Source organism: Poecile atricapillus, chromosome 1, assembly GCF_030490865.1.
Source record: "Poecile atricapillus isolate bPoeAtr1 chromosome 1, bPoeAtr1.hap1, whole genome shotgun sequence".
In the NCBI taxonomy this organism is placed as follows: Eukaryota; Metazoa; Chordata; class Aves; order Passeriformes; family Paridae; genus Poecile; species Poecile atricapillus.
The window spans coordinates 69,769,315-69,792,860 of record NC_081249.1 but is presented as its reverse complement, the minus strand read 5'-3'; the positions used below and the strand labels follow the sequence as shown (position 1 = coordinate 69,792,860).

The window sequence follows — 23,546 nt, the reverse complement described above, 5'->3', positions numbered from 1 at the left end:
ATCTCCAAAACAATTCCTTGCAGTATTAATCAGACTCACCATGACAGATACTCCTCTACCATCCAGAGTAGACCAAAATTCAAAACATGACATGAAAAAAATAAGGCAGTGTGGTGTTTCCCTGAAGCAGAAAAGCATAAAAAGCAATTGCAGTGTTGCAGAAGCTGATACTGTTATCAGGGAGATAATTCAGTTTGGAACCAATTATGTGGCATCAAGTGGAACCGTACAGGCCAAAGAATACCGCAGGAAATTTTGAAAGGCACTCAGCTGGAAAGTCAGAGATTGCCTAGAAGTTTCTTCCTGCCCATAGATTAGAGAAAGAAGGTGAAATATACTTGTCGTGAAGTGCTCTTTCTGTCTCAAGTTCCAAGGCAAAAATTCAGTTATTTTGGAGTTATTTCAGTTATTATTGGATTACATTTCAAAAAGCGTGGAGAATGTCTGGCTGTGCTGGCCTGTATCTGGCAGGTGTGGGTAACTGTGGCTGGAGACTAAGCAGAGCAGCTGGGAAGATGCTAAATTAGTAACATACAGAGAGACTGATTTTGTTCTGTGTCAACTGAGTTGCTGTGTTATAAGCAAACTGAACTCACGCCACATAGAATGAGGGGAAATACAGAAGCACTTTCTATTCAATCAACCATTAAACTAGAGTAAAATATGAGGAAATGAATAGAATTTAAAATCATCCCATAATTGTCATCATCAAGCCCTTTGGGGCAAGTGGAATTATTCAAAAATTAAGTATATTCGGTGAGCTAAGGAAAGAAAGGGTGGGTAGAACTGTGCCTGTGTTTGTGTATGCTTGAGGCAACAGAGTTTTGAAAACAGAATGAATATAATTCATATAGATCAGCGCAGGAACTGACCTGGTCTGAGAAAAGACATCAGTCATGTGTTGTATCGCTGCCTGACCAAAGGCAACCAGAGCATCTTTGCCAACTGGCCAGCCAATCTGCTGAAGAAAACTTTAATAAGAAATATGGAAGTTTCTTGATCACAAACCATGGGCTTGGGGATAATTTTAGCCTGTCTGATATCTCCTGCAAGTATAACACATTAGGATGCAAGCAGCCAAGGAGATTTCTGGAAGGCATCAAGGATAACTTCTTGATTGTGGCTGACCCACCCAGGAATGTTTTGCAGCTGGATCTGCTATTCACTACCAAGAAGGAACTAGGGGATGTAGTGATTGATCCCTTGGTTATCAAAGCCTGGGTTATAGTGACTGAGGAGTGGAGTACATGATCCTGTGCAGGCTGAGGAAGGAGAGGAGGAGATTATCAGACCTGGATTTAGAGGATCAGGCAAGTTTATCCAGGAAACTGGTAGATGGGATGCCATGAACAGCAGCACTGAAGGGTAAAGTTACTCAGGAAAGCTAGCAGGAGAGTGCTGGGGTCCTAACAATGGGAAAAACAAATAAAGGTATTAACATTTTCAGTACTGAGAAAGCAAAATTGATATGCTGTCAATATAGAGAGAGTAGCTAAATGAGAAATTAAATTCAGTCTGGGGTTATCGCAAGATCTGCATTGTTTGTTAAATTCATCCCCTTCAGATACATTCCATTTCAATATAAACTTATGCAGAGTTACTTAAAAGTACAGTGAGCAGGTCACATCTGCAGGAATGAGGGGCTTTGTTGTCCAGAGCAGTGACTGAAAAGAAATTTAGAGTGGCCAGGGGCCAGTCTAATGCTATGATATGAGCAAATAAGGGAATCCTTGCCTAGATAACAAGGGGACTAGGGATGTGGCAAGCAGGAAGAGACATTATTTTCCCTTCAGATATGACATTGAACAGATTTTTGTAACAATAGTGCACTAGCTTCTGGTGTCCTTGTCAAAAGAGTGCTGAGAAATTATTTGAGGTAGGACAAAATTCTTTGTATGGAGAGACTTAAAGAGCACAATCTGCTTGACTTGTAAAAAAGACTGGAAGGTGTCTACAGTGATCTTTAATGTTGCACAGTGAGGGGCAAAACATGGAAAATACCTATAAACTGAAATGAAACATTTTAATTATAGATGGCACACATTTTCTAACAGTGGAAGACAATAATGGTTGGAATATGCTGCCAAGAGAAATGGCACCTACAGTATCTCCTAAGGGCTTCACTAAAAAATGGATTCTTTTCTTACAGAGGTACATCAGTTTAACAGATATAATTTCCCTGTCCTGAAAATCTCTCAGAGCACAAAGTTGTGTTTACTGCATTTGTATGACCACAGCATCTAAGAATATGAGTCAGAGGCCACAGCATTTTGCCTCCTCAGTCAATATGTGAGACACTAAGAGGAAACCCCATTCTATCTTCTGAAGAACTTACATTCCAAATGTACAGAGACACAGAGGAGCAAAGAGAAAATACAACAAGGGTAAACTGCTGCTGCTTAACCTGTGCCTCTCCTTGTTTCATAATCTTGTGGTTTGGAAAGCAGCCAGCTTACTCTAGGGAGTGTGGGTAGGTTGGCTTCAGAAACTGAAGAGTAGGCATGGTACAGGTGTGTTTGTGCCTGTATCATCCATCTGTGACTATAGATGGTTTTGCTGAATCTGGGGAATATCAGGTTTTCATTAATATTGCTTGACGACAGAATTGGTCCCACAAGTCTATTTACCCCTCCCCTCACCAGTCAAACCACCAGCTGGTCAGACTGTTGATGCATTACCTGCATGCAGACACACCATACCTGTTGTTGGACTAGTGTTCAGAGAGACTGCAAGTGACTGCAATCCTACTATAATACAGGATAATTCAGGTTGGACAGGACCTCTGGAGGTCTTCAGTCCAACCTTTTGCTCCTAGCAGAGTCAGCTCTGAGGCCAGAGCAGGTTGCTTTGTGTTTATGGCAGCTAGGGACATGGGCTAGTGTAGACTTGGCGGTGCTGGGTAAACACTTGGATTTGATTTTAAGGGTCTTTTTCCAACCTAAATGGTTCCATGATTCTGCACACCTCCACTTGTTCTGGAAACTCTTAAATTTGGGTCCAGACATAATAGTGGGGGTGGAGGGGAGGCGGTTTTGTCCTTGCAAGAAAGCCATCTGAATTCACCATCTATTTTTATTGACACATATCCCAGTGTCATCCACCATTCTCATGATAGATTAACCAGCCTTGCTATGGAAATGCATCTTACTTTGTGGACAATGGGTGTTCCAGGATTTGTGCTATGAGGCAGTAGAGAGTAAGACATAAAGGAAATTTTTCCCATCTCATAATTCCAAGAAAACTTGGTGCTGTATAAATTATACAGAACTGTAATCTTAACACATTATGAAAACTGAAATTGGATCCTTCTGGGGAACTGAACAGACAACAGGAAATGTATTCTGAAAATAATGTTATCAAACCATCTTGTACTGTACTTTCACAGATAGTGAAATGTCTGTATTAGTAAATTATTTTCGTAAATTACATTGAAGGTACATTTTCAGAAAACACAACTATTTTCATAACAGCTGTACATGCTCTCTGGCAGCCATTACGGGGGTGGTGGTAAACTACCTGGATATGGGAGGATCTGAGCAAGTAATTAGACAAGTGATGCATTTTATTCATAGGTTCAAAAGCATGAGTTGTCTTAGTTGTAATCATAAGCAAGATATGAACAAAGTATTATCACAGAAAAGCATATAAACTGCACAGATTATGATGTACAATTATACATAAATATTACTTTATTTCTTAGCATTTTTATCAATAAATATAATAATATTTTACAAACAGATATGAGAAATAATCATTTTTAGACCAAATCTGTTAAGGAAATAGATTAGGCAAGAGTTTTCTGACAGGGTAAAATTTGCTCATGATGACTTTTCCCTTACATTCATTTTAGAAGATCAAACATTTCCTCAGTAAAGGTGTTGAGTTTTGTTGTTTTTTTGTTGTTTTGGTGGGTTTGGTTTGTTTTATTTTTTTCTTTTTAAGCAGAGGGTAATATTTGTTTCTTGCTGAGTTCACACATATAGATATTTTGATACTTTGATTTTCACAGCTCAGCTGATACTGGGCGTCTTGCCATATATGTATAGCTGGCAAACAATTAATCTGCTATACAAAGGTTAACCAGCATCTGAGAAGTTTAAAGGGAAAATAAAAAATATGATGCTACTAAATTGAATAAAAAATTCTACAAATATAAAATATGTATCAGTTAAGAGAGATTTCCAAACGACTGTAAAATGTAAGAATTTAGTTGTGTTGAAAATAACAGTAGATTTCTAAACTGTTATCACTGAGTCTTTAGACTTCTAAAGGAAGGTGGACTTCTAACTGGAAATAAAGTTACAATTTGTAGAAAATGATCAATTAATAAATGGCAACTCTTTTGAAAGATGTTACTGCAAGAGACCTGCAAAAGCTCAGGTCTCAGTTATCTTGATATAAAAGGACATGGACAAAAATAGTAACTGTGTGCTTTTTTACACTGTTCTGAACAGAATCTTTTGAATAAATAGGGCCACAAGTATATTTAAAAAGAAGGGGGAGGGTAATATTGTAATGAAGTGCTTTCAATAATGGAAACTTTTTAAAAAATAATGGCTTTGATCCTTGATCCAGGCACTTGAAATGCCACTGTTTCAGTAACTCCAGTTTCTCCTTAGTCTGGAACTTCGGGAGTCAGTGACAGTGTCTAACACTATCTGGGAATATCCATTATTAGAGGTAAGAAGTACAAGATGCTTCCTCAGTCTCTGTGTTCTCTACCAGCATACCAAGCAACACTTCCCGTTGCAGTCAGCAAGGTTTTATTTTTGTGATCTGCGCAGCAGCTTCCCAAAAGAAAGATTAGCTGTCATGGAATAACAACAGTGACGCACCATCTGACAACAGGCAGCCTCCAGGTGAAGAGTTTGTATCGTTACAGTCTTCCCCCACTAATCAGTTCCCTACAGCACCAAGATACAAGGGAGGCTAAGGAGGAATATGCAAACCAGCAAGGAGATAGATATGCAATAGAAAAAAATATCCAAAAAGAGGTAGGAAAAAAAATACTGAAAACTGTTTTGTGCAGATAATATATTTGTTAAAGAGCATTTACCGTTCATAGCCTGTGTCTTTCACGACACTAACGGATGGTAAATTATTTTTGTTTTAATTGAAACAGTCACAGCAATATTTTGTGCTTCCGCTGATCTAAAGCTATTGTTTAAGACCTTGTTGCAATCAGTTCTCAAACAATGCTCTCTTTGTCAGCAGTACAGAAGTAGAATGATTTTGATTTCTTCTCTTGCAAGATTGATATCCTGGAGAACCTACAGTTCCCCTCTGTACTTGCAGATGGTCAGTTAAATACTCCCATCTGGTTACACTTGTTTTTTTCTGGTTATACTTAGTTTTTTTCTAAAAAACAAAGCTAAATAAAACCCCACAAACAAACAAACAAACAAAAAAGGGAGAAAAACAAAGAAAAAATCCAAACCCAACAGCAAACTACAAGTTATTGCATGAGCAGAAGAACTAATAACGCTCCATTTCATACAGTTTGTGCCCTGTGTCTTTATACTGCAGTAATCCAAGCATCACCTCTTTGTCCCGTATGGTCTCATTTCCTCCTTCCATTTCCCCTGCAATTTCATTTCCTTCTCTCTCCCTGCAGCACTTACTGCCATTTTCCCTGTGGGAATTTTTCCTTATTTTTTCCCTTCACTTGCCTCTCTCCCTTGGATAAGTTGCAGCTACCTTGGAGCAGCCCATATGCTGATTAGTTCACATTGCTATTTTGCATATTCTGTGAAGGACTCCACAGCATTTCACAAATATTAACTAATTAATTGATCCTTAACAATAACCCTGCTCCATATATATATGCTATTATTCCAATTACATAGATGGGAAAGTTGGTCTAGTTTATTCTTGGTTGGTCAAAGTTTGGCTGAGTTTGTGCTTTGCTAATTCTCTGTTTCACTTCTCCTTGACTGACCATTAATTTGTTCTTTTCTGGCTTCAGTTTTTGTTCAGAGCAGCTACTGTTGTCTCATTGAGAGGGGTTGTCAGAGTGTAGCCAACTCTCATTATTTTATCACAAGCCTTGTGATATTTGATAGCTCCCTTGCAACCACAGTTCCTGGGATCAGGTGATCAGGATTACTTGAGAAATTCACCTTATTATAACAAGATTATGGTTCAATCAGCTAGAAAGCTGGAAAATGATGGCAGGACTGAAAATGTTCAAAACAGGGTGAAAATAAATGTACATATACTTTTTAAAAATACAGCTATTTTAAGGCATTTGTACCTTGTGATATCAAGGGCTCTGTCTCAGGTTCATCATTTAAGATACTGGTATGTATAAGACTGCAGAAGCTACAGACCATTTCCCACTTTGGAAAGGAGGCAGAAAGCAAATCACTCAGTGAAGGCCAACATTTTCTGACCACAGATCCAAACTCTGCTAAAGCACCCAGGAAAGAACACATAAGTGGAATTATAAACACATGGGAAGTGCTCTAATGCACTAATAACAGTGATAGATATCAGTGTGCTTTTTACTCCTGTAGTTCCTTCCTTTTCTCTCAAGAAGATACTGTGCAAGCAGGATAGGAGTTTCTTTTGGCATCCAGAAGATATTTAAATCTAGAGTCAAGACAATAATGTTTACTGAAAGATTGTTACAATGAGTTTGCAATAATTCTGGTTACTTCATGCATTATTAAAAAGAGCATTTTGTAGCATTATTAAAATAGTAAACATTCTACTTTGTCTTTAGGCATTCTTACAGAAGAACAAATTTAATCTGGCATAATTCTCCTTCTGGAAGAAAAATTTAAATTTGTGCTTACTGGAGTTCAGCTAATACTAAGCAGAAAACATTCCTTTACCTGAAATGAAACTAGCAACATTTTATATAGCCCTTTCCTTCCAGCAAGGTTCTTTGCCATTTCATAAGTAACTAAAAACAATTACGTTAGTAGCTGTGATCTGAACAATTAATGAAAAATGCAAATGGATACTTCAGATCCAATTTGCTAATAGAATGCTATATTTATAGACTAGACAATGATTCCACCCACATTTTTACTTTGTGCTGTTACATCCATCAGACCTTTTTAAACTTTTTATTTTATTGATGATTGTGATCATCCTCAGTAACAGCAGAAAGTATCTCAGAAGCAATGGGTGCACAGTAAGCAAGTTAACAGGCACAGTTTTGTATAAACTGGACACTCATAATCAAGAGAGGTGTGTGGGAATGGGAGCAAATGCATAGAGCCTACTAAATGTGTGGAGGCTTCGAGAACATGGGGTATTTAGTTTGGTAAAATGAAAGTGTAAAGGAGATATTCTGTGCAAATAATTACAGGAAAAGAGCAAGCATTATTCTTCCAACTAGAAGTTGGAATCAAGACATAATCAGACATAAACAAAGGAAGAGAAAATAGCATCTTAATCATTAAGTCAATTCTTAAGCTGTAGTTAGTGACTCCCAAGAGGGCTAGCAAAGGGCTCAAGGTTGGATTGTGAAAGATTGGATTTTTATAAATATATTTGAATATTAATTCTATACTTATATTCCATACATTATTGAAAGAAAATCCCCACAAAAATCCCCACATTACGCAGATTTGCTACTGGCAGCTGCTGAGTGCCTCCATGACAAAGGAGCAGAATTTTCTGTAATTATCAGTTGTATCAGTGTAGGAGTGGCTAATCGCTTTTAGCCAAAACAAAAATGTACACTGAAGCTGATGGTGACAATATAAGAAGTTGCTTGTTCCTGGGTAACTGGTTTGGACCCAGGACAGATTACAGAGAGACAAAAATGTGGTAACACAGGAAGTATGAGAAAACACTGAATGATTATACCAGTTGAATAACTGAATAATGGATACATTGAATAATAAAACCAGTTGATTGAGAAGTTGCTCTGTTAGTAAGGAAAGAAAGGGACCTTAATTGCTTTTGAAATGAAGTCTGATAAATCTGAAGTTTGATAAATGTCTTATATTATTTGGTACTAGTAAGAAGATGGTCACAGTTACAGAACAGATTCCTTGGAAGCTCCTAATGATTTCTGTATGGGTAGAGTACCATGTTAATCAAGTAAGCAGCTGAATGACAGAACTTGTTCAGTATTTCAGATTTCATGGTGTAGTCTCGATAATGATGGAAAAAAGGCCATTTGTTTCACTCTGGTGTCAATCCACCTGCATCAAGGAACACTTTGAATTGGCAACAAATTTTTAAGTACTGTAAGTGTAATGAAAACTTCCACCCATGTGTGACATGCTGAGCCCAGTCACAATTCTTGGTCTATAGAGTTTTTGCCTTTACATTTCTCTCAAAGGCAGGCTGTCATTTCTCCCATTCTTTCCCCCATGATATGCCTCACTGGCAATGCAGCTCAATACAGCCACCTGTACTGGCACTCCTGCAATTCCACAAAGAGTCCTTTGAAGAAGTTTGTCTGCACTGTCATTTTTTGGAAGGGGATTGGTTGATTAGACCAATTGTTGATTATGCATTAATTTGATTGATTTTTAACTCCCATGGAACTAGGCTCAAGTTTGTATTTACAGAAGGGGTTTTGTGGATAAAGAGATGAACTAACTACAGAAATAAAAAGGTTGGTTGCTAGGGCTAGAATCACGGGGGAGTTGAAGAGACCATAAAAGGGGACAGAAGCATGACTCTGAGATGCCATATAACACGCTCCTTTTGGAAAGAGTGAACAATGGACTAACTGGGTCACTTAGGAGATGACACAGATTATTTTGGTTGGTACCTTTCTGATTAAAAGCACAGTATAGATGCTGCACTTCTCTGGATGGGGTAACCAATTAACTCCACAATCTTGATTTTCAATTTAGGATCTTGGTTTTGCAATCTTATCACAAAAGGAACTGCAGATTTTAATCCTCTTTAACATTTATTCTCAGTTATTTCTGTTAAAACTTTAGTCCTAATCAGCTATCTTTTTTTCTTTTCATGTAATGAATGCATTTTGTGAGACACAGGAAACCTACACCCTAGTGAAGGGGAATATTTTTCATTTTTCACCTCAAAGCCTTTTACAAACTCTCATTAATTTAAGTTCCTTCCACACACCTGCTGAATAACCCAACACAAATGGAATGTCACGCTCAAGATCTCTGTGTGTATCACTTGGTCTGCTAAGCGTAGGAGCAAGCCAGATCCCACTGTGCATTAAAATTTCAGTGAAGGATTCCTGGCAACCCCATGTGCAGAATCATCACAGCATATTTATTCTTTACAGAGAGCCATCATCCACACAGATGCTGCAGAGAAATGTCAGAAGCAAAATAGGGCTCTCCCAGAAAAGATACCAGGATCCTGACTGTGGGAGCTTGGGGACTGAAAACGGTTGGGGTTTGGCATGGTTCTTTCCACTCTGAATAACACAGTGATGTTTATCTACTCTCCACTCCTCTGACTTCTAATGAGCCCTCCCTTTCAAACTCCCTTTCCCAGCAACTTTTGAATTGGCTCCCACTGAAGTTGTTTTCCCTATCTTGCTCTACCTCTAAGCCAGGCAAAGTGGGAGGGAAACAGTTTACCATGATGTAGATTTTTGGACTACATCAATGGGTGGAACACAAGTCTAGGACCTTCATGGTGTTTTGGATCTTTGTGTTAAGCTGTGCATTGCTACTTGTGTTCACCCATCTTGAGTACCTGGTGTTTCTGGAGCAGAACCAGATGTGGTGCTTGCCTACAGCCTAGAAGAAATTGGAGTCTGGATACTACAACTTGCGGTTTGATCAGGGAAAAGCAGTTTAGGCTGGCCTTTTTGAGAAGGCAGGGCAGTAAGGGGAGCACATGCAGACTGGAATGAAGAGCTGCAGGTCTCCCCCACGTCTGCTTGGCTGCTAGCTTGTTTCCACACCAGAACTCCCCCCACAAATTGTGCACCTTTATCTGCTGGAGACAGCCATTTTTAAGAAATCTTCTTGTGTACAACATGCAAAGGCTTTGCAGTCTTTAACTGCTCATCAGGTCTCAGTTCTGGGAAACCATGTATCAAATGTCAGTAGATAGCATGGACTTCTGGATCAGACTCAGCATGCCTAGGGAATGATTCAATGGAGACAAACTGTGAAACATGACTGTTTCTTTGAAATGTGGAGCTGAAGAAGGATTCTGGGAATGTGCTAATCAAGGTAAATTTATGAATAAAAACATTACAGAAATTTTGAATCAACTGTCATGCAATTTATCCAGGAAAAAATATGTAGCAAATTCTGTATGTGTTACTTGGCCACGAAAAGAGCAGAGCTCAAATAAGTTCCCAGTTACTGCTCCCTTATGAGTGACACTTTCCATACTTGTTTCCATATGTGTTCTGTATGTGGACATGGGTTTCAACATGTGGTGTTTCTTCCTTATTCCTTCCAGGTCGATGTGGAGAATTGTCCTCCATGTAAATCACTGGTAAGATTAAGACCTTCAGCTCACTCACTGCAAATGCCTAGCTTCCTTTATCCAACAATGCCTTTTAGGATGTTGCTTCCTGTCTTTGCTTGATATCCTCTCTGAAATCTGTTGCCAATGCACTTTCTGACCTAAGAGGTGAGTTCAGGCTTGTAACGATCCTCATGCTTGGAAAAGTTTCATGGTACCTGGGCTGAATGCATATTAAATTATATGGATTTTTCTCTGCATCAATATCAAGTGCTGTAAATTCTAGATTTTTCATGGTGAAGGGATGGAGTACAGACACATTTTTCTAAATATAACAATTTACTCCAAAAGGTTTCATGTGGAGACAGGGCCTGTCTGTCAGAACATGTCCTGCCAGGTAGCTCTACAAGCAAAACCTGAGAGTGTATTTAATCCTCCATATCCATACTTGGAATCCAAAAATATTAAACTTGCTTTAAAGTGATGACTGAAAGGGCTCGAGTTTTGCAAGACAACATTAGCAGAACTGTGTATGTTTTTACATCCCACTTTAAGTAATCATTCCTCCCCTAAATTAAATAAGTGCTTCGTTCATTCAAAACAAAAATTTCTGCAGTGGAGCAACTCCTCGCTGAGACAAGTTTTGAACCGTCCCTGCATGTTTAGCTTGGGGGAAGGAGGCCCTCTCTTGACTCACTGCAATCGGCTTCCCATGATGATTCCTGTCTGCTCCGATACTGGAGATGCACAAACACAATGAGTCACTGCCAGCTCGGGAACCTGCTCACCATTCGCTTCCTTCTCGCAGCCGACGCAACCTGTGGCACTGTAAAGGCTCTTCGTGGACAATACGGGCTTTATTTATCTGCTGGAAATCTCTGCCACTCAAATTGGAGATTGTGGCATCATAGTACGAAGAAACCTCATTACAATACTAAGAAACCCCAAACCTGCGCAGCCTCTTCCCCCCTGGTTGCTGGCGTACTTCTCCCACCCCTTCTCTGACTCCCGGGGTTCCGGGATCTCCGGTCGGGCAGCCGTGACTGACACACAGCAGCGCCAGCGGGCTCACACTGCCGTGAATTTAAATATTGGTGCGCTGCCTTCATGTCGTAAAACACGCTGCTGGCTGCTTATGTTTTACATTTCCAAACTTATGACTCCTTATGGAAGGCGGGCCAGCTGCTCACGGCAGGACTCGCTCCTCGGGATCCCTGACAGACACCTCGCCCTCTGTCTCCCCTGCTCCCCGCCATCCCCGCTGCCAAACCTCTCCCACCCCCATCTCAGAGAATCACGGAATGCGTCAGGAGGGAAGGGACCACCGGGGGTCATCTGGACCAAAATCCCAGAGCACACGGTACAGGATTGCGTCCAGACCCTTCTTGAATAGCTCCAGTGAGGGAGGCTCCACAACCTCCGAGCAATCTGTTCCAGTGCGCGGTCACTCCCCGGGAAACAACTTCTTCCTCATGTTCAGCTGGAACTTCCTGTGCCTCACTTCGTGCCCGTTGCCACGAAAACACGCGCACAGCCGTGACACTCCCGGGATTTGTTCCTGCTTCAGCCGAAGAGTCAGACTTTCGCCGCTGCTCTATTTCGGGATCAGCAGCTCGGCGCTCGCTGCCCCTCAGGCCGGGCCCTTCTCCTCAGGCGCGGCGCGGGCAGCCCCGCCAAGGCCCCGCTGTTAAGGGCGGGCGCGGCACCGCCCCCTTCCTTTGGAGCCGGGCCGCCATTTTGTGCGCACGCACGGTGAGCGCCCGCGCCTCTCCGCCGCTCCGGGGGGGACGCCGTGGGGGCACGGGGGAACGCGGAGACGGAGCGGGGACGCGGAGACGGAGGGGGGGCGCGGACACGGAGGGGGGACGCGGATACGGAGGGGGGACGCGGCCGGAGGGGGCGTGCTGCCGGCAGGGGCGGGCGTGGGGCCGCCGGCTCTAATGGGAGCAACCACGGCCTTCACAGGGCGGAGAGTGAGGGAGAGAGGAGGCCGCGGGTTGCGGGTGGCCGTGCCGGGCGGATTGCGGGGGTGCGGGCAGGAGGGAGGTTGCTGAGGGAGGAAAGAGCCGCCGAGGCCCGCGGCGGCTGCAGGTACGGAACTGCAGCACGTGGCGGCGGGCCCGGTCACCCCGCGGCCGCCGGCGGGATGTCGGGGCAGGGGAGGCGGCACAGGGGTGGTTCCTCGGGGCAGACACCCGCGGGATGGCCCCGTAGGCCTGCGGAGCACGTGAACCTTGTGTTAGACGTAATAGTGGCCGATAAATGTGGTGGAGATCCTGTCTTATGGATGCCTTGTAAAGAAAGGCTTAGGGAACGGGGCAGAGGTGCCATCGGGGGACATCTGACAGCGCCACAGTCGAGAGGCTGTATCCTGGTGCCTGGCAAGGGCATGTGGAAGGAGTGTGAAACAACTATCTGAAGTCAGAAGGAGAAGCACGCACTGGATATAAGGGGAATAATGTTAATGGGAATAGCAGAGCCTCCAAGTATGCTGCCTAGGGAGCCTGTGCAGTAGTCTGGAGGGAAAGTCCTGCAAGGAGCAGCTGAGGTCTCTTGGGACCCCTCATCACCACAGCTTCTTCGTGAGTGGAAGAGGAGGGGCAGGCACTGATCTTTGTGGTGACCAGAGACAGGATCCAAGGAAGTAGCATGAAGAGGTGTCAGGGGAGGTTTAGTTTGTGTATCAGGGAAATGTTTTTCACACAGAGTTGTGTGAAAAACACACAGTTGGACACTGGAATGGGCTCTCCATGGAAATGGTCACAGCACCGGCCTGAGAGAGTTCAATAATCTTCTGAACAATGCTCTCAGGTACATGCTGTGACTCTTCAGGTGTTCTGCACAGAGGCAGGAGTTGGTTTTGGTGGTCCTTGTGGGTCCCTTCTAATGCTGAATATTCTTTGATCCTTGAAGGGTTTCAAGAGCTGACTGGAGAAAGCTCTTGAGTAGCCTGGTTTGATTTCATAGTAGACCTTGCTGTAAGCAGGAGTTAAACTGAGTACCTTGCTGGCATCCATTCTAATCTGAGTTAACCTGTGGTCCTATGACCTCTGATTTCCTTGGATGCCTAAGTGACTACCATTGCTTGAATTGAGGCGGTGTCATTCTGAATAGGCTTAAAGACTCCATTAATCTGAAATACCTGAAAATTCCATCAACTTTGTGGTGAGCAAACTAGTAGTTCTGAATAGTTTGCCTTCATTTTTACAGTAATCAGCCAAGATGACGAACACAAAGGGAAAGAGGAGGGGGACCCGTTACATGTTCTCGAGGCCGTTCCGCAAGCATGGTGAGTTTCTCTTACAGCATCAACACTGCATCCAGTTACTGACCTGATGGACAGCTGCAGTCCCTGGGGATGGACGGTTAAACCAGGGCTTGTGCCAAAGGATTTCTCACAACTTGGGCTAAAAACTGTAGAACTGTACACAGAGCTCTGAGGTCTTACTGCAAATGCATTGGTATTCTGACTGCTTGACAGTAGCCACAGTGCTAATTCTGTCAGTGCTTCAAAATTAGTTTGAAGGTGGGGAAAGTATTTTAGCAGTTACTTAAAACATAGAGGGGTTTTTTTGTCTGATCAATGAGCAGTTGCATTTATATCGATATATTAAATAATGTCTCTTCAATTTCGGTATTGGAAACGCCTAATCTAGAAAAATCTAATTTTTTGTTCGCTGGGTATTTTAAAAATATGAAGTGTATAATTACTGCTTTAAAGAAAAAAGTAAATTGTATGAAATGCATGATCTGTGTCCCCCGTTCTTTTTTATGTATGTGTGAAATTCCAGGCTTCCTAAGTATCCAAATTTCTGTCTCTTAACAGGCGTTGTCCCTCTGGCTACCTATATGCGGATCTACAAGAAGGGTGACATAGTTGATATCAAGGTACTTTCTGCAGTGCTGTGTAACTAAAAGCTGAAGCAGTGTGGTCCTGTGCAGTCTCCAGTTCCTTGGGGTGGACTCTTTTGTTGCTTGGGTCACGTGTGTTAAGACAGGCACCTCCTGCTCACTTTGGGAGCAGTATTGGCATGACAGTGCTGCCAGAGCAATAGTAGCACTTCAGTGTCATTTGCTGGTGTATGGGGTTTTGTAGATACGTATAATTTGGCTTTGCTTTCTGACGGTGTGTTCAGCTGGAAAAATGGGAGTGAAATATGCCATAGCCAATGTTTGAGTTGGCTACTGGCTCAACTTTCCTAGGAACCTCAGCTGTCACTTCAGTAGATGTTCTGTTATGAGCCATGATTTATGGTGGGGCAGTTCATAGTTACATGACTGCAAAGCTGTACTAAAACTAGAAATCAAGAAATAAAAGTAAGGATGAATCATATGTATTAATAAAGTGGGGGGGAGTGAAATAGCATTTCCTGTCACTTGGTATTTTTTAGAACTTGTCTTTTAAAGTTGACTGTACTTTAACAACTAGTTGTAGTGAATGTGAAAGCCTTTCATCAAGGATTCCTACTTAGTTGAATCCTTTGGTTTCATTTGGAATGCCACATTCTTGTTGCAGTCACACAGAAGGTGGTGTTTAATTTGCTAGTTTGCTGTTTGACTTGAAGAATGTGTTGTTCAGAATTGGCACTTCCTCACACACTGGAGCTTGATGATGAATGTCTCTTGTGATTGCTTGCTGTTTCTGTAAGCAAAGTGATAAATCATTTCACCGACGCTGAAAGCTACCAGAACTGACATAGCAAAATTTGCATGGTTATAAATTCCAGCCTTGAGATAAAATGGGAATATTTTAAAGTAAACCTTAAATAATTTGAAAGATATACTTTAAATTACTTCTGAAATAAAAATCATTTATGCTACTTCCCCTCCCCCCCCTTTTTTTTTTCCTTTCCTTTTTGCCTAACAGGGTATGGGTACTGTTCAAAAAGGCATGCCCCACAAGTGTTACCATGGCAAGACTGGAAGGGTGTACAATGTTACTCAGCATGCTGTGGGCATTATTGTTAACAAGCAGGTTAAGTAAGTAATGAAATTCTTTGTATTGCAACTTGAAATTTAAAAAAGTTGAACTGTAATTGCACCCTCCTTTCACTTTGCCAGTTAGACAGTTCTTGTCTTGATTGGTCATTCGAGGTGGGTAAAGTGTATTTCCTTTTTATAACCCAGGCAAATGATGCTCATTTGACTTGGATCCTGTCAGAGGAAACAGTTTTTGTTTTTCTTACCAGCATCTAAAGTCACATTACCTAGCAGGGCTTCTAAGCCAGCGTGTTGGTATTGAAGCCTGCTTAAATACTAGTCTGTAGCTGTATCCAGCTGAATATTTTAAAGTTTAGTAAAAAAAAAAAGTGGTTTTGGTTCCAGGAGCTGGACCTGCTGTGCATCGGTAATAAAATGACTTGTTTGTATGCTGAGAGGCTAAAATTACGTATTCTCCACAATTTTAATTTGAAATTGTGAGCACGTTGTTATATATTACATTGTTATATAATAATAAGCTTTTAGTTATACGTAAGTTATATCTGATGTGTATCTGCAGCTGTGTTTTGAGGTATTGCCCTTTAAAGAAAAATGACCTGTAATCAGTCTTACTGAGTTACTTCTGTAAGGGCTGTAAGTCTTGATTTAAAGTGACGTTTTTCAAGTGAAAATTAAAAACTGACTCCCTTTCTTAGGGGCAAGATTCTGGCCAAGAGAATTAATGTGCGTATAGAGCATATTAAACATTCCAAGAGCAGAGACAGCTTTCTGCAGCGTGTGAAGGAAAATGAAAGGAAGAAAAAGGAAGCAAAAGAAAAAGGCATTTGGGTTCAACTGAAACGTCAGGTAATGTTTCTGTTGAGGTCACAATCCTTCTGCAAGAGATGACTTAGTTCTTGGAGTAGTGGCCTCATGCAGTGTGTTGGCATCTGGGCTGTCTGGGATGTTTGGTGCCTGAGCAGAGCTGCTCTGTGCCGGATGAAGGTTGTAGCTGCAGCTCTGAACAGAGGGTTGGGTGCTTTCTGTGCTGTTGCTAAGTCTGCAGCAGCAGCTTTGGATGGTTTTAGGCTCAGTAGAGTCTTTGGTTTAGTTGAATTTTTAGTTGAAACAGATTCTATTGTAACCCTTGAAGGAAAGAATTAATAACCTGACTTCAGAGGAGAGGTAATGGCTGTTGCTTCTAGAACTGCAGGACACATCACTCCATGTTCATTGGGTTGGACAGCTGCAGAGGGTAAAGCATAGGCTTTTAGGACACAGGACAGCAGCAAGAGCCAGGCTTGCTTTCTGGCAGATCATTTTCTTACTGCTATTTCTTGAATCAAATTTATGAGACTAGGAATGGTAAAAGTTCTGTAATGTTTATATGATAAGGTGCTAAATGGTTGACAAAATGTTATTTTCTGGAAAGTTGCTTTTGAGCTGTAGTGCCATTAGTTTTCGTTTTTTATTTTTCTGTTTACAGCCTGCTCCACCAAGAGAAGCACACTTTGTGAGAACTAATGGCAAGGATCCAGAGCTGCTGGAGCCAATTCCTTATGAATTCATGGCATAATCTATGTTTAAAAAATAAAGAGATGGTTTTGGACAAGTGTATGTGATTGTGGCTGATTCATTTAGTTGGTTTTGGGGATTTTTGTTTGAACAGATGATTTAGAAACCTTCTTTTATTGAAGTTTATTTATTTAGCTTGCATTTACCATGATGCTTAGTCATTTAAATCATCTGCAGCTTTTGCTGACGAGTTTCATCATTTATATAGATGATAAATGCTAGGAACACTGAAATTTGCTAGTGCTTAGTAATGATCATGAGCTGTTATGAGGGGACATGGAATATTTCACCAGAAAACTAAGAACTTGCATCAAGAACTGCCCAGTGCCACTTAAAAGGCTGGATTTTTTCTTTTTGTAGGAAAAGAAATGAGGGGCTTCAGATTTCATTGATGCAAAGTTTTGGCAAGGGGGCCTCACGAATACCAAGGAATTGTCTGAACTATTTTTGAAAACAGGGAAATGTCTGTAGTCAGATTTTGTCTTCGACCATTGTAACCTGTGAAATAATGTTTACAGCATCCCCGTGCCAATAAGCATTCTTACAAAATAATAGTAGTTTAGAAACAAGGGTTTAATTCCAAAACAGCCAGCCTTTGTATTTTGATTTTTAACATTTTAATTGGCTGGCATAGCTAAACACTTTCATTTTATGTTTATTGTATGCCTGTTGAATGTTGCAGTGAATTCTTCTCATCACAGATTTACTGATGTCTCAAAAGAGCTCAGTGCTACCTGTGCAATTCTTAAATGGAAGATCTTCAGCTGACTCTTTGCTAGCTGGATTAGTGAGCTTTGCTTGAAGCAGTGTGAAGCTTGCTAGAGACTGCTGAAGGGAACCTGCTTGGTTAGCCTTGAAATCACACAATCTCAGGCTTAGTTGTTTTGTAGTTACAGGTAAATAATAGTTTACCTTGAAGTGTCGTGTCAGGCATTGCTCATCTACCTTCTGTAAATGATGTAAAACTGAAGTCCACGTGACTAGAGAAGCAAGTGTCCTCAAGCTGTAGGTGTTGGCTGTTGAAAGTTACCGAACAGTGAATTGCAGGGCAGCTTGTAAGTGTGGGAGGAAGGAGCAGAGACACGATGAGTTTTGCTTTTTACCTAACGCAGTTGTGGGTGTTCCCGTTCTCATGGAATGTAGGTTTCAGACCTTGAATTCAGAGTCTGGCTTGGGCTGGTATTTAAGGGTGATGGGCTTTAGATGCTGGAGTTTGCAAGTTCTGGTGAGCAGATTGCTATGTTTGAGGTTCTCCAAGCTCCCATCTCCGAAGGTGCAGCAGGCTGTTTAGCTGGAATGACTTTGGAAGTGACTTGGAGGAGCTTGCCCCTTAGCAGGCTGCTCCATGACAGTAGTGCTGTATTCTGACACCAGAGGTGTTGGACATGGAGTGCACCACTGTGTCCTGAAGCCCTCACTGTTGCACCTTATGCACTTGGCTTTTATGGTCAAGGGCTCTTCTTGGAGCAGCAGGATTTGTGTACTTTATCAGCCTCTTTGGCTTGTCAGTTTCCACAGACATTTAAAATTGGTATTTGCCTTCCAAGATAAGCATCATTTTCCACTAAGCTTTGTAGGAATTAAGGGGGAGGGTATTGGATACAAACTTTGGTGATGGCATTTTAAATTTGCTTCTCATGCATGCATGTCTAAGCTATTTTGGTTCTGTGTTTGGTTTGTACTCGTTTGTCAAAATCACAGAGGATTAGCTGTAGCAGCAGGATGAAATGATTAACATCATAAGTGGGGCATAGTTCTAAACTTTTGAACTTACTTTCAACTATTTGGAATAATAAGACTGGACAGCATTACCGTGGTCTTGTTTAAGAGCTGTGCTTCCAGAGACACCACATTGCAACACTTTCCAATTTATTTAGAAGAAGTGTTTTTAAGGTCACTATGCCAACAGTAGTTGGTTATAAATGCATATTTGGAAGCCCTGTGTGGGCTGGGAAGAGAGAGGGAAGTCTTGGTCAGGGTTCCCAGAAATGACTGAAAATGAAGCTGAGTTTGTACAGGAAGAAGATAACCTTTTTTTGGTTTGGTTTTAGTGTTTGGAAGCAGGACAAATAAACTAAGGTGTAACCTGCTTGTTTGTTGCACTCAGTGCAGTGGGGGTTTTCATGCTCATCTGAAGCTTGGAGAAACACAGCCCAGACACTTCACAGACCTTGGTACCTGCTGCTGAAGTTTGCTTCCTGTCCGTATGGCTGCCCTGTTTTTGCACAATCCTGACGAAAGAGGGAGATCTGTGAATTGGGAAAAGCTGAAGAACTGCCTGTTGAGCATCTCCAGTCCTGAGCTGAAACATGAAGCATGTTCCTTACAGGGTTTGAAGTCACCAGTTTTGACTTGCCCTGGAAGGGGTTTTACACTCTTAACCCATAAGCTGTAACCAGTTCTCCCTCCTTTACAGCCACAAACCTTTACTGCTGGTTCCCTGCCAAAAGCCCTGAGAAAATCTCCTGTTGTCTCCTAGAGAAGCAGCAAGGAAGCTGCCTTCTGAGCTGTTGGCTTCATCTTTTTTAGCATATTGGCAGCACCAGGATTTGAGGTTCCCTGAGCACTGTGTAAGCAGTGTTAGGTAGGGAAGGTCAGTGAAAAGGCAGGAGGGACTGGGAAAGGGGAGGAGGAACCATTGTCAGTGCAGAGGCTGCACGGGATGGGAACATTGCTCCCGCCAGCAGCAGCCGTACAGCTTAGGAACCCAGAAAAATAAAAAAAGCAGCTGCAGGTGCCCTCAGGATGCCATCCCTGCCACTGTCACAGGAACAAGCCACCTATTGTCCCCCCAGAAGTACTGCTGTTGAACATTGCAGAGCTTGGACCAGGGAGATGTGTCAGGCAGCAGTATGGCATACCTGGCACTGAGCAGTGTTGCTGTGGGAAAGGGGGTAGTGGTGGGCTGTAGGGATAGTGGTGTAGGCCATCTGCAGAGGTGGGTGACAAAGTACAGCCTGGCGCTTCCAAGTGGGGCCCACAGAGCACAGAAAGGCCCTTGGGAATAGCGTTGAGGACCCACACATCCCAGTGGTGCTTAGTCTGCAGAATGGGAACAGCCAATCTGAGCCCCAACTGCTTCAGTTTACTGAGCTGCTCCTGTTGCACCTGGGTAGGTGTTGACGGAGACATAGTCCATCACACCCTGGACATTAATTCCTCCACAGGGCATCCTACTTGGGCTTGGGTAATGTTATCTCTCTGCTTGACCACCCCATGTGCCTTTGGGGGTGCTCCCAGCAGCAGGCAAGGCAGCTTGAGTTGTACAGGTGCCCAGAAAGAGGCAGCTTCTCAAGGTTTGAGAAGGGTGGCTGTTTAATATTGCTTTCACAGCTCAGCACCTGGGAATCATCTGCCCGGAACGGACTTGTTTCAGTAGCATTCTTTCAGAGGCACACTGAATGTACTCTGATAGCTCTTTTGTAAAGAAATGTATAAAAATAGCTGCTGCCGGCACTGTGAGTGAGGTCGCAGACAAGCAATCTCTTGACAATAGGAGCAGATGACAATAACAGGAACCTCTGGAAACCAAGAGCTTTTGGTGATACAAGAGAAATCTTGTTTCTTAAAAGAGCTTTGTGGCATCATGGGGAGTAAAGTAGAAATTTCAGGGGCAATAGGTTTTGGAAGTTAAAAGATGCCCTGGAAGTTAAAAGAAACCCATAGGGGTTCTTAGGCACTAGAATAGCACAAATAATCAACAGTGCTTCTTCCACCATGCTTTTCTGCAGGTACTGCTTTAAGTGATGTTACTTAGTATTGTCTTAACTCAGCTGCCTGTGTGTGAGCATCCAGGGTCACTTGGGCTGTCTAAGCATCAGCCTGCACCTGGGGCCCAGCAGCTCTCACAGTGGCTCCATCCCTCTGTGCCATGAAATCAGTCCATTCGAGTACCATCCACTGTCCTCTTCCATGTTGTGTCCTGCTGGCATGTGCTATCTCCCTGATAAAAATTAAAGCAGCCTCTGAATAGATTTTTTTTTCTCTTTTAAGCACTTAAAATTGCAAGGCAGTACACAGCAGAAGCGAGAGCCAGGGCAATGGTTTGTGGAGACTGAAACATCTGCACAGCTGCTTGCAGGTCTGAGGCTCATTTATGGGTAGCCCATGGTGGAGCACCATTCTCCAAAACTTTTCTGCTTCAAAAACCTAAAGAGCCTAATCAAGACCACTTAGGTTTCAGGGCTGGCAGTTGCTTAGTTCACAAGCTGGGTTTTCAACGCCAGCTGTAGAGGGATGTGTTCAGGTGTGGGAAACAAAACAGTCTGAGGTAAAATAATAATTTCCTTTCAAGACTGGAGTCCCGCACAACAGGGAGGGTGGCGCATCTGCCTCGGGCGTGGGGCATGCCAGCAGGGTGCTCGCCCCAAACGTGGGACACAGCTTGCATGGCCTGCCGAGGCTCTCCCCCAGACTCCGCTGCGTGTGCCCGCCGGGGCCACCCCACGCCCTGGGAGCGGGGAGGGTGGGAGAAAGGGCGAGGGGTACAACCTGGGGTGGGCAGGTGCGGAGAGGGCTGCAGGGGCACGGCCGGGCTGGGGGGCCGCGGGGCGGTGCCGCCGGGGGGCCGGGCCGGGGCAGTGGCAGCAGAAGCGGGCCGGGGCGGGGCGGGGCAGTGGCAGCAGAAGCGGGCCGGGCCGGGGCAGTGGCAGCAGAAGCGGGCCGGGGCGGGGCGGGGCGGTGGCAGCAGAAGCGGGCCGGGCCGGGGCGGGGCAGCGGCGGCGGTGGCGGTGGCGGGGCGGTGCCACGGGCGGTGCCACGGGCGGTGCTGCCGCCGGGGCTTTTAAAAGCCGCCGGGGCCGTCCGCTCCGGGCGCTGCCGGCCGAGCCGAGAGGAGCCGTCCGAGCCCTCCGGCTGCGGAGCCGCCTCTCCCATGCGCCTGCCGAGGATGTCCCAGCCCTTCCTGCTGGCGCCCATCGCCGAGTGCCCCCCGGGGCCGCCCGGCGCCCAGCTCCGCCTGGCCGTGCTGGGTGCCCGCGGCGTCGGCAAGAGCGGTGAGTGCGGGGCTGCTCGGCCTCGGCCCCGGCCCCTTCCCCTGCCCCTGCCCGCCCGTCCCGCCTAACGCGGCGCTCTGTGTTTCAGCCATGATCGTGCGGTTCCTGACCAAGCGCTTCATCGGCGACTACGAGCCCAACACAGGTGAGGCGGGGGGCGGCGGGACAGGGCGCGGCGGGGCCCCGCGTCAGGCGGCTCACGGCTCTCTGCTCCCCAGGCAACCTCTACTCCCGGCTGGTCCATCTGGACGGGGACCACGTTGCCGTACAGATCCAAGACACGCCGGGATGCATCCAGGTACGAAGATATTTTGGCTCAATCGGTTCTTCTCTGCTACCCGAAGGCTCGGCTTTTGAGCCCAAATTTCTTGCATGCTTAGACTTCGTCTCCTGAGACAGAGCTCAGGCTTCCCTTTGGACCCGTTTGATGATGCTGTGATACGGCCTTTATGCTTTCATGACCCAATGCCGAATCTGTGCTCTCTGTTGTATGGCAGGTGCAGGAAGACTGCGTGCAGGTGCTGGACTCCCTGTCCAGGTGCGTGAAGTGGGCAGAGGGCTTCCTGCTGGTCTATTCCATCACGGACTACAGCAGCTACCAGTCAGTCCAGCCCCTCTACCAGCATATACGCAAGGTGCACCCCGATGCCAGGACTCCCATCATTATTGTGGGGAACAAAGCAGACCTCCTCCATGCCAGGCAAGTACAGGCAAAAGAGGGACTACAGCTAGCAAATGAACTGGGCAGCCTGTTCTTGGAAATCTCCACCAGTGAGGACTCCCAAGGTGTCTGTGATGTCTTCCAGTATCTTTGCAAGGAGGTCAGCAAACTACAGCATGCTGGCAGCACGGACAGGAGGCGGTCATCCATCATCCCTCGGCCCAAATCTCCCAACATGCAAGATCTAAAGAGACGTTTCAAACAGGCTTTATCTTCCAAAGTCAAGTAAACCTCCCAATGAGATCCCATGGGACTCAATAGAATTTATTTTTGTAAACTAGTTAATAAAAATCTTTATTTTTGTACTAATGCCAGCAGTGTAGAAGTAAGTGTGTCAAAGCTTGTAATTTCCTTGCTGTTCTTTCATTTGACTAGTTGGGTTATTTTTGGGGGAAAAAAAAAAAAAGCTGCATAGCAACATAGCAACTAAATAGAGGTAGTTGGAAAGGGGACTTTTGCCCAAAGGCTTTGATTAAATTTCTTTTTTCTGGGGACTGGGATTTTCTGTATTAAGCTACTCATATGATTTTCTTTGGGGGCCTCGATTTCCTGTTTGTAAAATGGGAGTGTTAATGATGTAAATCATTACCTGCCTTTATACAATGCTTGGAAAGCCCATGGTGGAAAACTTTGTAGGAAACAAAAAAGAGCTCTATTAAATATGAAAATATGAAAGTGTCTGTAAGAATTCTGGTTATAACAGAACTGCTTGCCTCCCTCAAAGCTGCTGTTTTGCTTGCACCCGTAATAGCCTGAATGCTGATAGGCTGTTGGGAATGAGCTCAAATTTCTGATGTGCCTTAGAGATCTGTTCTACAGAATTAATCATTTGAGCCCCAAGAATTTAATAGGAGGGTTGAGTTTCTCCCACAGATTGCTGTGGAACAAAGTGCTGAGCAATCCACAGCAGAGGAGTGTGTGGGTTGGCTGTTGCTTTCTCTGGAGATGTGCGATAGGAA

General features: G+C 43.9%; 2 protein-coding genes and 2 non-coding genes across 5 annotated transcripts; all 4 read left to right on the top strand.

Moving 5' to 3' along the window:
• The first annotated feature begins 11,992 nt into the window (after positions 1-11,992).
• On the top strand, positions 11,993-16,914 carry RPL21 (ribosomal protein L21). Its single transcript, XM_058847964.1, has 6 exons — positions 11,993-12,129; positions 13,588-13,666; positions 14,204-14,265; positions 15,245-15,357; positions 16,014-16,164; positions 16,784-16,914. Exons 2-6 carry the CDS (start codon positions 13,600-13,602, stop codon positions 16,871-16,873), a joined length of 483 nt encoding a protein of 160 aa, XP_058703947.1. The 5' UTR covers positions 11,993-12,129; positions 13,588-13,599; the 3' UTR covers positions 16,874-16,914.
• Positions 14,981-15,061, top strand: LOC131575005 (small nucleolar RNA SNORD102). Its single transcript, XR_009276654.1, has one exon. It is a non-coding gene; the product is annotated as a small nucleolar RNA SNORD102 (small nucleolar RNA).
• On the top strand, positions 15,417-15,549 carry LOC131575028 (small nucleolar RNA SNORA27). The gene has a single exon (XR_009276674.1). It is a non-coding gene; the product is annotated as a small nucleolar RNA SNORA27 (small nucleolar RNA).
• Positions 16,915-17,435: 521 nt separating the features above from the next.
• On the top strand, positions 17,436-23,257 carry RASL11A (RAS like family 11 member A). 2 transcript variants are annotated; one of them, XM_058847952.1, is made up of 4 exons: positions 17,436-20,953; positions 21,955-22,011; positions 22,085-22,164; positions 22,364-23,257. In XM_058847952.1, exons 2-4 carry the CDS (start codon positions 21,957-21,959, stop codon positions 22,814-22,816), a joined length of 588 nt encoding a protein of 195 aa, XP_058703935.1. In that variant the 5' UTR covers positions 17,436-20,953; positions 21,955-21,956; the 3' UTR covers positions 22,817-23,257. The 2 variants fall into 2 exon arrangements, with proteins under 2 accessions (XP_058703935.1, XP_058703924.1); XM_058847941.1 differs by lacking the exon at positions 17,436-20,953 and adding an exon at positions 21,555-21,866.
• The last annotated feature ends 289 nt before the right edge of the window (positions 23,258-23,546 follow it).

Bases quoted from the DNA above. Each gene is read 5' to 3' on its own strand.
- RPL21 (XM_058847964.1), top strand. From the start codon at position 13,600: ATGACGAACACAAAGGGAAAGAGGAGGGGGACCCGTTACATGTTCTCG. The intron at 13,667-14,203 runs GTGAGTTTCTCT...GTCTCTTAACAG, and splicing joins GAGGCCGTTCCGCAAGCATG to GCGTTGTCCCTCTGGCTACC. The intron at 15,358-16,013 runs GTAAGTAATGAA...TCCCTTTCTTAG, and splicing joins ATTGTTAACAAGCAGGTTAA to GGGCAAGATTCTGGCCAAGA.
- RASL11A (XM_058847941.1), top strand. From the start codon at position 21,746: ATGCGCCTGCCGAGGATGTCCCAGCCCTTCCTGCTGGCGCCCATCGCC. The intron at 22,012-22,084 runs GTGAGGCGGGGG...TCTGCTCCCCAG, and splicing joins CGACTACGAGCCCAACACAG to GCAACCTCTACTCCCGGCTG. The intron at 22,165-22,363 runs GTACGAAGATAT...GTTGTATGGCAG, and splicing joins ACACGCCGGGATGCATCCAG to GTGCAGGAAGACTGCGTGCA.